Below are 14,547 nucleotides of genomic sequence, written 5' to 3' on the forward strand. Positions count from 1 at the left end.
AACAACTCCTGTGGTGCTGGTAACAGACCAACGTTTCAGATACTGCTGAACAGTGTTTGTGCAGTGTGAAAGCCTTCTCTGCTCACTCCTACCGCAGTGAATAGATAGGAGTGTGTGAGAGGTAGGATGGGGGCACAGCTAGACAGATAACCCAAACTGACCAAAGAGATTTTCCATGCCCTATAGTGTCATGTTCAGCAATAAAAGACAGGGAGGAGTGGAGTTAGGTAGGCTAGCTATCTATTGCTTGGGAACTGGTGGGGCATCACTCTAGCACAGGAGATGGTTAGTGATTGTCCTTGTGTCATGAGCTCTGTTTTTTTTCCCTATTTCTTCTTCCACTTTTCCATTGCCTGTTAAACTGTTCTTACCTTGACCCATGATTTTTCTGGGGTTTGCTCTTTCTTTGTGTCTTTCCCCATAAAACTCTCTTTGGGGGTGGGGAAGTGGGTAAATGTCTGTGTAATGCTTAGGTGCCCACAATAGTTTAGCATAACTAATATAAATATCAGTTTTCAGATAGGTGTGTGTTTAAAACCCATGAACTAAGGAACTGAAGCTTTTTGTAGAACAGAATTGTGTGCTCTAAAGTCCATGGAAGCGGGGAGCATTGAACAGGCAGAGAAATTCCACGTTTTCTGGAGAGTACCATGTGGAATGAGGCAGGGCCTCTGAATCACTCCAGACCTTGCCTTGTCTTCTTTGTCTTTCATAGTCAACAGTGGTGACTGATGCGACAGCCTTTAAACTGCAGCCACCATGAGAAGGCTTTTATCAAGACAGATGAGGACTGCTAATAGCACTTTGCTTGCTTGTTTCAAACCATTGTGTTCTTTCCAACCTGAAAGTTTTACTGCCCTTTGTGGATTTCATGTTTCATGGAAGGCTGGCATTCCTTTCTCCTAAGAGAAAGCTGGAAATGTGAGCAAAACTGCAAAACCATGATTTTGAATATGAAATAGTCAAAATATCTGCCTGGTTTCGCTGAGGAAAAAGTAATTCGCAGAGGAAAGTTCCATGCCCTTAAAAAGTTGGTTAAGGACATAGAAAATATATTTATATGTTCACACCCAAGGAACTGATCCTTCAATAAGAAGCTGCTCTAGTGTGTTATCCTTGAAGCCAGCACATCTCTGCTCTGCATCATCTGAATGCAGGGTCAAGTCCTATACTTGCTAAGGATTGAATATAGGGAGCGCAGACACAAAGATAAACATTATACAGGGCCTGGCTGGGGCGGAGTTAATTTTCTTCCAGATGGTGCTCTGTTTTGGATTTGTGACTAAAGCAGTGGTGATGGCACCATGTTGTGGCAGGGCTTGTATGGCACTGGGGCTTTCTCTTTTCCCAACTCTGCCTCAGCAGAAGGTTGGGGGAACATGAGATGGGAGAGGATGTAACCAGGACGCTTGACCCAAACTGACCAAAGGGATATCCCATGCCATAGAATATAATGGGTGGAGAGGGTTTGGGGTTTTTTTGAATGGAGGCTTTGCTTGAAGACTAACCTGGTGTCAGTATCAGTGTGCTTGTGAGTGGCTTCTTTGCATCACTCGCTTTTGTTTTACTCTTGTTTATTGTTGTTTTCTTTCTTTTTCCTTCTTCCTTGTTCCTTCCATTTTAAACTATTTTTATCTCAACCCCTGAATTTTCTTGCTTTTGTTCTTCCTATTCTCTCCTTGTCTGACAGTGGGGGAGTGATAAAGTAGCTGTGTGGGGCTGACATGTCTACCAGCCTTAATCCACAACACATCTTGCCTAAAATAATCATCATCTGTGGCACCTGCCAGGCAGAACTCTCACAGGACCTGATTTTCACTCACATGCATGAAGTTACTAATGGCTTAAATGTTTGTTGAATAAGGCCCCGAAACAGAAAAGAGGCATTGAGGCTTCTGGGAGGGAGAATGGCGCAGATGAGTTTTATAATATTTAGACAAAATAATTTTTTGACAACTGACAAATCTTACTTTGTGTATCTATAGAACTGCTTTTAAACAGGTGGTTCCCGATCCAGTTTGCATGTAGCCATCAATCTGTTCAACCCAGAAGAGAGTCTCATTTGAAAGCTTGTCTATTGAATTGTGACTGGTATCTCCAGAATGGCAACATTTTTTAACAAGTTGTGGCAGAATGGCCCCCCCAGGAGGTCTTGTTACCTATCAGCTGATGCGATAGCTCAGGGCATCTTCCCCCTCACATGCATTTGCTAATTGCTGAAATAACTCAGTCAGGACAGCTTGTCTTGTAGCAAGTTATTTAGGCACCATGGAGGTGACATTCCCAGCTGACAATAAATATCTTGCCTTGAAAGCAAGATTGGAGGAAGATAAGCTTGAATTTCTGAGTGACAGACACTGCACTACAAACTATAAAAGCTACACCATACTTTCACAAAGCAGAAATCTTCTGCGCATTCCCTGGAAATGTGTGGGGATCTCTCCTCGAGATTTGGGATGCCTATCTTGAGTCACTCTCTTGAGGGTTGAGTGAAAGGTCTCTGTGTACCCCGTCGACAATTCGGTGGTAAGTCACATTACTCCTAATCTATACTATTTCTTTGCTAGCTGTAGTATAGGTACCTTACTGTCATGGACTGTTTTATGTAATCTACTAGTAGTTCTTTTGTTTTATCTTGTGTAGTAACTAACTCTAAGGCCTTTTGTCTGTTAATCTCCTGTCTATTTAATAAATAATCCATTTTATAATAGACCTGATCTGCCATTCTTGAGAACTTGTGAGCCATAGCAGTTCAGGTGCAGGTCACCTAAGTAGAGCTGCTGTGAAAAATCTGAGCCTAAGGCAGATCTGTCCAAAGCTCTCACTTGATCCATAACACAAATGTATGAAAAAGGACTTACATCTGAAAAGGCACCAAGACATTCACATTGTTAAAAGCTTTCAATATTTTTTACCTCCTGGACAGAAGAATCATGTATCGATAACAGTGGAAAAAACTAACTTGGCTTTAAATTAAAGATTTTCTTTATAACTTAAAAGAAAACCTGAATGCTGAACCTGCGCAAATGCTCTAATTTATGTTTATTTCCAGTTTGGGGGGAAGCTAGTGATATCTACATTGCAATACTGCCTTAGTATAACACTGTGTAATAAACATTTCTCAGTAATTGCTAGCATTAGTGTTACACAACCACTACTACCTTACCTTGGGTGCATCGTCCCAGAAAATACTAAAATGTGAGTATTTCCCACTTGGAAAAGCTGAGATATCACCTTAGCCTTTCTCTACTTGATTTAATGTGCTCTAGCCAATATCCTGTCAAGCTGACATTTGAATGCAGATAACACTGGCATATATATATATATATCTGTAAGTAAAAGAAACATTTCAATACTACTGAGAAGAGAGAGAATGTGAGTAGTTTACCGAAGACTACAGATAGTGAACATGGGAAATATCTTTTTGGAGCAACAAACACTGATCTGTTAATATCAGTGATTACTCTCATATGATGAATTAGGGTTACCTGGACACTTATTAGACAGTATTAAACATAACCTTTGGATAGTTAAATGACATGTAAATTAATTATAGCATAAACAAGTGATGCTTGCATGAGTTTTTGATTGGATTCAAGATCAGAATATGCAAAAGCAGTCAGAACTGAGCTGGATGTTGTTCAGCAGATCCTGTTCTGGTTTTTAATCACAGGTTCAGAACTGAACATCATTCCAAACGTGTGGTAAAGTTAGAGTTTTCTGTCTTGATTTATGAAAATAAAAAATGATCCATGGCCTCTAGCCTGAAAGATGCATCTCCTACTATCTCTTCTAGCTGAGCTCAACTGACAAACTTAGGTTCGATCTACTCCAGTTCATAAAATATGGAGATATTGGCAGGGACTTTGCAGCCTTGGTCTCGTTTCCCTGTCACAGTGGCCTGTAAATCTATAAAATCACATCTTTCTGATTACTTGCTTACACTTTTTGTCCACGCCCACTCAGCTGACATATGCTTTTACCAGTCACTCTTGATAAAACAGCTTGAACTAGAAATGAATGCTGATATAAAAACTCATAACACACCTTCAAATCCACTCTGTTGAGAGCAAATCTATTTTCTTGTAATGAAGGTACAGCTGCTTACAGAAGTGATGAATATGGCACTGTGACAAGACATAAGCATGTATTTAACTGTAAATATGTGCTTAAATTCCCAAGCACTCTCAGACTTAAAGTATGTGTTCATTTGAGCTGAGAATTCTGTTGCTGATTCTAATAACTGCAAAGAAAGCTGCTGAACTGATGATGCAATAGGAGTTGAGATGGTGATAACTACGTCGGTATCATCTTAAAAAATAGGTATTTTTCTCCTTGTGCTTGTAAATGCCATGACAGAAGAGAACATGGCTTTCCAGGCTATTTATTTGTTTGTCAGTTTGTTTATTGTTAGGATTCATGAAAGAGATGTAGGTAATTGCAATGGAAATATTTTCCATGGGTTTTGGGTATTTCAGTAGATATTTATGGACAAGGTTAGCCTGATGACAGATTTTGTAAGAGTATAAGGGAGTCTAGTGAAGTAATTTGAATCACTAGAAAAGGGGACCAATGTCAATCAGGTTTCTTCAGGGCTTCCAAGCAATGTTGTATACTTGTGACTATTGCACCAGCATGAATAAGGTGCTTCCTTCTCCCTGCAGGGTAGCACCACTGAAAGAACAAGATTGAAATACACTTGTTCTCATCATTGCTTCAGGTATAATTGAAGAATAACTGGTTTCAGGCAGTGAAGGCTGTGACTGAAAAGCATGTAGCATCATGCAGTTTGAGCTAAATTACATCCATGTGATGAATTAAGCATAGACTTTGTGCTTTTTGCCCAGGCATGTTCAGCAAATGAACTTCTTTAGTAAGGCAGTACAAAGATGCTGTACTAGACTGACCTCCACAATACTGGAAGGAAAAAGTGTGAGCCTGGATCATGAATTAACTTAGGTGAGGTGTTTCCTTTATGTGATCTGGAAGGGCTGAACATGTTCATACCACGGGTAAGTCCACATAGAGCTGTACAAAGCTTTAATCTTCCAGAAAATGGTGTGAGTGTTCTGCAGTCTTGAGGTTTTTTCAGGTTGACCAACAGTATTTTTCCTGGAAATATGATGTTTGCTGTGAGCCAGCCTGCTCATGTCTGCTGTCCAGCTTGTGCATCTCCTTCCAGGGTGGGTGAAGCCCATTCTCTCTGTCTGCACATTCTTCTCCCATCCTCTGCATTTGAATGTTTCCTGGCCACTGTCTTGTGATTTTTGTTTTAATCACTGCTTTTTCCTCCTTAGCCATTATTGCATCACACATTGTGAAATGTTGATAGGCTTGGAAGTCACTGTATGAATAATACCATACTTTTTATTTCGTATTGTAATAATATAAATATTTTCTTACAGCATCCTTTCTATTACATATAACACAGGGTGATTCATTGTTACATGCACTCCTTACATTTCAGAATGTCATGTTCTGGATCAGACATTACTCTGACGATGTGACAAGTGCCTTTGTCACGGTTTCTTATGTATTTACACCCCCCACTGGGTGACATATTCTGTTGAATTAACTCTGAAATGGTACATTTTCTATCAGCACACTTATGCTTGAGAATGTATTGTACTTCTGCTTTGATTTTTACAGCAGTTGATTAAGAAAGGACTGGATTAACTTCATCATATTCACAATGAGGAAGGAAAATGCATGCTGAATACTTTAGTTATAGTGGTGCATAATAAGTCGTTTGTTGTTTCATGGGGTATCCCAAAATACAAGTTACAGTACAGATAAAAAATGAAAGCTTAAGTTGCCTAAAGATAATAGTTTAGGTAGCACTGCATTTGTAAACAAAGAACACTTACACTTACGCTAAACGTCAGGATGAATATTTTTTTCCCCATTTGGAGAATCTATTATTAGCTTTCTTATTTCCATTCTGGCTTAATTTTCTGCAGCCTGGATTGGCTCTGGCGTCATTATATTTCAGGTTGTTTCTACTATTGTGTCCATGGCCTTACTTATCCATCATTTTATTTGGCTTGCCGTTTCAGATGTTAGATGTAAGCTGTGATATTTATCTAGGCTCTCACAATAAATGGCTTTGGAAGAGTCACTCAGTATGCTTTGGCAATGCCTCTGTCCACCTCTTGAAGAGCAACCTGATGGAACTACCTTCTGTCTGATTCAGTTGTTCCCTTCGTTCTCCCCTCCATCAACAGCTGTTACAGAAATTTAGAAAAATGCATGTATTGCATACACACGCACACACTCCTCAACTGCTGGACAAAGAACACTTTACCACTTTATACCCTTCAGATAAATTGTAATAGACCTCTGGCAACTCCTGTTAGAGAAGGTGAGTTACTACACTGAACTACACAATAGCATACATCAAAAAAGATTTTGTGTTAATCACGGAGGGTATCACAGAACTGCCAGAATTTATCTGGATTCAGCCTATAAAAAACATGCAGATGGCAGTTTTAAGTCCTATAGGCTGTCACTGAGCTGAGTACCATAGAATAAGAGAAGAAGAAATTACTGAAATGCATAGTTATAAATGTCATTATTTTTTGCAGGCCGAACCAAGTATTCAGCCTGTTATATGGGTTGTATCCATGTTATATCAATACAGGTTTTATCAATACAATTTACGCTTGTATGGATTATAGGCTCTGATTCAAAAGGAGAAGGCCTATGTAGAACTAGCCTAACTTCCCATTAAGGGGAGACTAAAATTCCGTGGCTTTTAATTAAAATAGAGAAGTTGTATTATAAAAGTAAATAAAGACCCAGGTGATAGGTGCTCCAGCTTTTTGCAGGGCAAGCTGATCCACGCAATCTAGTCCCATTCACACAGGAGTAGATTGATATCAATTGTACAATGTGATCTTTGTTGCCAAGATTTTCTGTGAAGCCTATTAATGTCTACTCTGGTGAAAGGAAAAATAGTATAGGTCATTGAAGAAAGTAGAATACATAGAAATAGTGTGACTAAAGTACAATAATTTTGCCAGACAAAGAAAAAACGTTATTAACAATACTCAATTCATACTCTAAGCTTACCACAGACACTAACAGATGGACTTGCCTGTGAAGAAGGAAGCTGAAATAACCATTGCAAACACAAGCTGAACCATGAAAGTGGAGCTGGAGGTCCTGGCCAGAATACCTCTTAAGAATAAGGTATCCAAAATGAACAATGCAGCCATAAACAAGCTAACAACATTTGGAAGATTCAGGAAGAGTAGACAGGAAAATAAAACGTGTAGTGATGACATTTTCATGGTCTCACTTTTTATGGACCTCCAACCATACCTCCTTGATTTATAAGTTGGGAATTTTTTATGCAAAAGTATGGGATCTGGTAGAAAAAAATGAGGATGGTATTAGAATGCAGCTCCTTCTGTGTCACAGAGAAGGAAGTATTAATCAGAGCTGCACAATAACTGCAAGCAGCTGAGAATACCCATAAATATGGCTGAGACACAGAGCTTTCTGTGCAACCTCAGAGGCATATTGAAATGACAAAATGGAGAAATAATTGCCAAACTGGTGATGACCATCACTGTTCATCATGCTTTGCATAGCAATGAGCATGCTGAGTGCCCTTCCCTATGCCAGCTACCTGGGTGAGCTGTTGAGACTTTGTTAATGTTGCAGGCAAATGAGAGTCAGGTGGCAAAAATGTTTGTGGTAAGGGCTTCTTTCTCTTCCATCACTGTAAACAGTATCATTCACACTCACAATGACAGATAAGGACTTAATTCATAAAGAACACATTAGCATTGAACGCATTTGTGATTATTTACTTATTGCAGGAACCACGTGCGGATGAAGCCACCTTGCCTAGATGTTAATCAGAGAATTATAGGTTATGGTGAGTTGGAAGGGACCCAAAACAGTGAAAGTGTTTTGAAAACTTCTACAAAGGATGTTTGTGTAGAGTGTCCCTGTGAGTCCATGCCATTTTAGGAGGAGTGTGGCAGAGGGAATAACCTCCAGCCCAGGAGGTGATTTCTTCTGAATTTGAAATAAAAGGGTGTGGAAGTTCCTATCATGAAAGGAACAAGAAAATGACATCCCTGGCCCTTTTTGTTTTTTTTAATTACTGTCACTTTTCCTTCAAAACCAATTTCAGCATGGCTTCAATCAGACATTTTCCAGATGCTGGCACTAAATTTTTCTTCACAGACAGATGTCTGAAGTGAATTGTTCCTTTTTTGGTTTTCCAGAGTACACCTCACTTTCAAATGAAGAAGCTGAGAACATTCTCTATTTTCCCATGGTCCATGTTGTCAGTTGTGGGCAGCTGCACAGCCCAAAGAGAATTCCTGAAAGGACCATGCTTCAGGGCTGTTAATTTGTTGGCATGGCTTCATGGGTATAAAGAGTGTTTTAAGGGATTTGCTAGCAGTGACCCCAATGAGAGCTTGTGATAAGACAGATAGTGACACTGCAAAATATCCTTAATGATTGATTCCCATCTTTTTTAGTATTAACTTGGATCTCTATATAAATAGATCAGGGGTCTGTTATTGATTTGCATTTGCATGATTTCCATTCAATATGTTTTTAATGTAGTTTTGGCTTTGTGGGGCTCAAAATAACAGAACACAAAAATCACATATCTGTATTCAGAATATGTTAATATACTCATTTTATCAACCTGTTTTTTAGAATATACTTATGCCATTCAAGTGATTTAGTTCAAAGCTAAGGTTTGGTCTGCCTAGGAATTGGCAAAAAATGGGCGATCTTAACTCAGCTTAGACCAGATCTTTGTGGTTTTCTTATCTTGATGTAAAACCTTGTGATGAAATTCTGGGTATTAGACACAGGAGCGCTACATAGGAAGGGCAGCTGAAAACCTCACAAGCCCATTATTATGGGTAAAAACTCCTTCCATCATAAAATTATATGATACATGGTGCCACCAGAAAACATGGTAAAATAGACTGAGTTGGCATTCTGTTGAAATTGGAAAATTAAGAAATTAATCTAAACCAAGCAGTCCGAAGCACACGGGTGTGTGCTTATATGCATATGGTAGCCTATAATGTGCTTGAGAGTAGGAAGGACACATTGTATGATTCATCTTGCTGACAAGCAGAAACATTATTTGATGTCTTACATGGAGCCCTAATAGTTCACAATTTTGAATAAAGACTCTGGATGCAGTTTTGATAGACAGCAAAATATCTCTATGGTGAACCACCTGCCATCTTCTTATCATTCAAAAGTTGTCTTATTTATTCATTTATTCCTGAGAAAGATAAAATTTCAAATAACAGTTTCCATTCTACTTTCGATGCAATACTCTTCTAGTGAATGAAACACAAAATAACTAGTCATTATTTCCTTTCTCTTAGTCTACTGTTGCCTTATACAAGGTGTACAGTGTACATGAAAAAAAAAAGATAGTGGTACTGCTGTTCTACTGTGGCAAAGAGAGAAAATCGAGAGGAAGAGGCCTTTTTAGACAATTTCCATCATAACTCTAGTAGTATGTCATAGTAGAGGGGATGTGTCTGTTATTAGTGGACAATTAGACTAACCAGCATGAGATTTTTGCCTTTCAGCTAGGCAGTATACTGTGGGAATTTAATATTGGAAGTTTTACTGCTTTTGGAACATAAAAGTTTTTGAGCTACACTCTCCTGGTAACCCCAATACATAATTTCTAACGCTACATCAGTGAAGTTGATTTATGTATGAATAGAAGGCTAGCATAGATACCTGAAATAAACCATGAGAAATCCAGGCTGCTGCACTTAGGTAGAGGAGACACACATTGAGGTCGGATGAAAAAGCCAGAGGATTAACTTGCGCAGTTTATTTCTCTTCTTCTCCCCACATTTACTCACAACAGGCTGCAAATAAAATCTTAGGGAAAGAGCACAAATGCAATTGTGAAAACCAAGGAGGAGCTTTAGAGGTCACAGATGAAGCTGTCATTAAAAGAAAAGAAGGAGGCAGTTGAGGACATTACAACATTCATGTTGGCTGAATTAAAAACTCTTGAAAGTCTTTCCACACCTTTAAAGAGATGCAGAGGTCAGTGTAACAGGAAATGGAGATACAATAACTAGACTGAGGTCTGGATTCCCTTAAGTGTTAAGCTGACACCACTCCTCAGGACTGCCTGGCCCCTGGCCATGTTTGTGCTTGGAGAGTTCTGTTCATAAGGCTTTGTTAGGCCACAAAAAGGCAGACCTTTACTAAGCTAATTAGCCCAATTAGCTATCAGTCTATATGCTATGGAAAGACATTTACACAGTATTTGTACTGTAGGAAAATCATACTCCTAACTCAAATAAGGATGTTGAAAATCTAAATGTGTGTAAGCGAAGGGCAACTTGTGTCAGTAGAATTTATTCTTGGGAGGGCTAATAAGATGACCTCCTGTAGCTAACCATCCCATTCCTTACCCATGGACAGCTCAGCTGTGTGAAAGACAACTGAGCTGCATGTAAAACAGCTCCTGAACAGCAGTTGCAGTCCAATTATTTTGAAATAAAATTATAACCTTTTATTTCCAAGACAAATTGAACTGAACTATGGCATTTCAGAAGCAACCTAAGCCTCTGTGTGCCAAAGGTTCAGTACACTCAATACTTTCTCTAAAATGCATTGAACAGCTCTTGGGTCACCCAGAAGCAATCTCCTTTTCTCTTTAAAAACTGTTTCACTTTATCTGTGTGTCTACTGTCCAAGTAGACACCTCAGTGCCAATATCCTGGAATAATCAGCGTAGGTGACATTGCCAATTTTTGCAAGTTGATACTGCAATCCCCGTGGGAGTTGATAAAGGGGATGATTCACAAATAAACCCTTGGCTCTGACAGTCTGGACAGTGTTTTCCCAACATTACAGCAGGGCCACATGTGACACTTTGTTAAATTTGCTTGCTCTGTAGCTGCTAAAATCATACAAATACATCCATTTTGAAATGGGCTTTATCTCTTTCTTCCCACCACTGTCAAGATGTGACTGGGTATGCTAGAGAAGCTGGTGGAGGTGAAACAAAGCTCTTTCACAAGGTAAGGCTGTCTTCATCTCTGATGAAAGTAGGTTTTGCTATGTGAAAGACTTGACTGCATTTGGGGTTGATTCAAGTTTTCTTGGTGTGCTCTTGTCTTCTTTAGATATTGCTATTTATTTGTAGGCATAGCTGGAAGAAAAGTCTTTCAACTGTTACTGTCATGATGTGAGTCTAAATGCTGGATGAACAAAGCTGTTGGGACCCAGCAGTCAAAGGTCAATGCCTGTGTATAAACTGCTGAAATAAAATCAATCCACTGTAACCTAAGTCCTTCAAAGATACTGGCAAAATGCCAAGAGGGGTCACCCACAGTGCCAAAGCATAGGTTGCAGTGGCCATCAGCCAAGATAAACAGCACATTGAGGGGATCCAGTCTTGCAGACCAACAAGCCTATACTGTGTAAGTGCCACATATCTACTGCAAAGACGCTCAGGTAGTGTCACTAAATTCCCAAAAGATCATGAGTCGTGTGAAATGGGCCAGGTGGGAAGCTAACCAGTAATTGTCCCCATGTTACCTAGATAATGCCTACACAGATGCCCATCAGACATATGGCAGTGAATCTAGCTGAATGCACACTTCAGAGCTCGGCATCAATGCCAGCTCCTGGTACTAAGAAAGAGCCTGTCATGAATCCTACTGCATACGACCTTGAAAGAGAACCTTACCAAGCTTACTTTTGCATGATACCATGCTGCCTAGCCTTGCTCTACACCACCCTTAAGTTTGCTCTCTGCTCTCAGGAACTGATCTGCTCTGATCTTCAGCACACTTGGAGTATAGAGGAACCACACTCCAGATGTCTGCTGCCTGCACTGTCAGTGTCCTAGTGATGTTTTTGTTATCTAACTGGGCTAATGGGCAAGCCAGAGCAAGCAAAGAGCATGACAGAGGAGGATGAGTGGCTCTGCACAGGAAAGGAGTGTCCTGGTCCCAGCCGCAGCCCACACTAGGAGAGGAGTGTCCCAGTCACAGCAACTTCCCAGACCTCACTGTGCACTCCACCAGGCTCTGCCACAGCATCTCTGGGATTAATTCCTCCCCACTCTGATGAGGCAGAGGAAGGCTATTCATGCACTGAGGGTATGTCAAGACATACTGCATGTCAGGACACTAAAGTAATTAAAAAGATGCTTTTAAAAGAAAGACAAAGCACTGGATGTTGTTGATAGACAAACTTGAGCAGGATCTTTCTTTCAGAGATTGGTGTGCAAGCATGTGTAAGACAGAGGTGTTGAGCAGATGGCCTTCTCTTTTTTAGGTATGGATGCACTTTGGAATTTTATAAACTTCATGAAAGGAAAATCGGGGCAACGCAAAGCTATTTTTTCCTACTTAGAAGCTGGAAGTAAGGTGAATTTATCAGCCTCAGTGGTGTCCCCTTTGAACGACAGCATCCTACAAGGAGAAAAGGCAAACAAGTAATCCAGCACAGCATGGTATGGCTAAAATTATCTCTGTCTTGTTTTGTGCACCTGGAAGAACAAACTTTTTGGTACAAGGTAGATGTAACTCAGTCTTCATGCTGACTCACACTTGGCAATTAACTGAGGAAAAACTGAAAAATATCATGAATTATTTATTAATAATTGGGACTCTGTATGTGTGTGTGCAAATAGACAGCTGCAGCTCAATGGGACTGAGAAACCTGGTGGACTGCAGTGAGTACTTCACTGGCTAGGTCATCAATCCCTCTTTTCTTCTCTTTCTTTTTTCCACTCGTCAATATACTCATCATATAGCATCTTTATCCATATTCAAGTGATCAGATATAATTTAATCCTCACAGTCCCTTCCTGCCCATCTACAAAAGAATTTGTTCCATTGCAGTGCAAAGTTACAATGTTTATTACATCTCTGTCTAAGATGAATCCCAAAGCAAGCATTTTATCTTCACTCATGTAATCATCATAAGGTAGAAAATGAAATTTCCAAAATCAAAAAACTGTAGGAGAGCTTCAGGGAAATGCATGTCAGTTTTTACTTTGATGTACGCTATGTTTAAAAAAAACATCTGTGAAGGGGAGGTGGTGAGGAGAAGAGAAAGATACACTGAGTATCTTCCAGGAGATTTCCTCTCTATTACTTAATTCTTTGTATTGGAGAAGGAAGGAAATAATCTCTTCTTGCTGGCTGGAGTGAGAGTGAAAGTATTCTGAAGAGACATTGTAAGAACTTCATTTAGTACCATGGATGGTTTCACATTCCCACTTGCATCTTAATAAAAGTAAACATCACCTCAAGGTTTGCAGTGAGCGTATAATGATTTTTAAAACTTTGGTGGGATTGGCAGATAAATGCTTTGTATTCTGAGATGATTTAGAAAAGAGCTTTATCTCAGACTAGTGAACTTTTATCACCTGGTCCAGAAGTAAGGAAGGAGCTGGGATTTATTGTGTGTTTATCCAGGTGCTGAGTGTTACTTTCCAAAATGTATACTGCTGTTTATTTCCTAGGAGAGCAGAGTTTCATTCCTAATGGTCAAGGGCAGTTGAATATTTTAATGTCTTTCTCTCTGTCCCTCTCTTCTCTGTTTAGTAAGACATTTAAGCACACACTGTGCTAGTTCAAGAAGCAGAGCTCTGTATTTCTCTCCTAGTGGCAATTGAATCCTCTCTACCTGCTTTCATTATTTGGATGCATCTTCAAAGTAATAGCTCTTTTTCTTTCATGGTTTTCCTACACTAAACATGGTCTCTCCTCACTCCTCTCTGCCATCTCCTATTTACACTTACAACTACTGTCAGTGTCATCTGTGCCTGCCATCTGCTTCCGGAATGTTATGAAGCTGTAATCACAGGACATTTTGAAATTTATTCATACAAATCAAAGATATTCAGTAGCTGTCAGGGGTGGATTTAGAGCTTAGAAAGGCATAGGTCTCCTGGCAGAGGCTTTCAGAAACAGCAGCTGGCAGAGGGAGGCTGGAGGAGGTTTCCCTGCCCAGTTTTCCGTCCCACCTGGCTCCTGACCTCTAGCATTTTTGCATTTTCAGGGCTGGCTTCAGCTGAGATCAGCTAACTCTGCCAGATTATTTGCAGTTTAGTGGTGAACATGAATCTGGGTGAGAATGACACCAAAGGAATTTTTCACTTGTGACCCCATTTATGCCTGGTCTGTAGAAGTGTATAACCACAGCAGTAATCTCTGTCTTGCTCCTTTTACAAATAGGCTGTACCTCAGTATATATTTTCTCTTCATTATTTGAGGCAGGGGCTACTTTATTAAGTCCAAGCAGTGCCTATTATAGTGGCCTAATCCCTATCAAGGGCCTCTAGATGCTTCTCTAGTAAATGGTAGTAGTAATATCAGATGGGGAGCTATCTGTATTTTTCCACATGGATAGCAGCTGCTAAGGATTGCTCCTGCACTGCTCAGTTTATCCTCTCAACTTCCAGACGGAATAGGTTGCAATAAACCATATTTGCATTATAAGATGGTGTGGACTGCTTCTACTGATCCAAGAGGAGTTCTACAAAATGAAACAGCTAATGTC

General features: G+C 39.8%; 1 protein-coding gene across 1 annotated transcript in view; it reads left to right on the plus strand.

Moving 5' to 3' along the window:
• LOC120411540 overlaps positions 1 to 13,294 on the plus strand; it is a 42,768-nt gene extending 29,474 nt beyond the window's left edge. The window contains exon 6 of the mRNA XM_039567585.1: positions 12,313 to 13,294. Within this exon, the coding sequence (XP_039423519.1) occupies positions 12,313 to 12,476 (164 nt within the window). The 3' untranslated portion in view covers positions 12,477 to 13,294. The remainder of the gene's footprint in view (positions 1 to 12,312) is intronic.
• Positions 13,295 to 14,547: the final 1,253 nt, after the last annotated feature.

This window comes from Corvus cornix, chromosome Z (genome assembly GCF_000738735.6).
Source record: "Corvus cornix cornix isolate S_Up_H32 chromosome Z, ASM73873v5, whole genome shotgun sequence".
In the NCBI taxonomy this organism is placed as follows: Eukaryota; Metazoa; Chordata; class Aves; order Passeriformes; family Corvidae; genus Corvus; species Corvus cornix.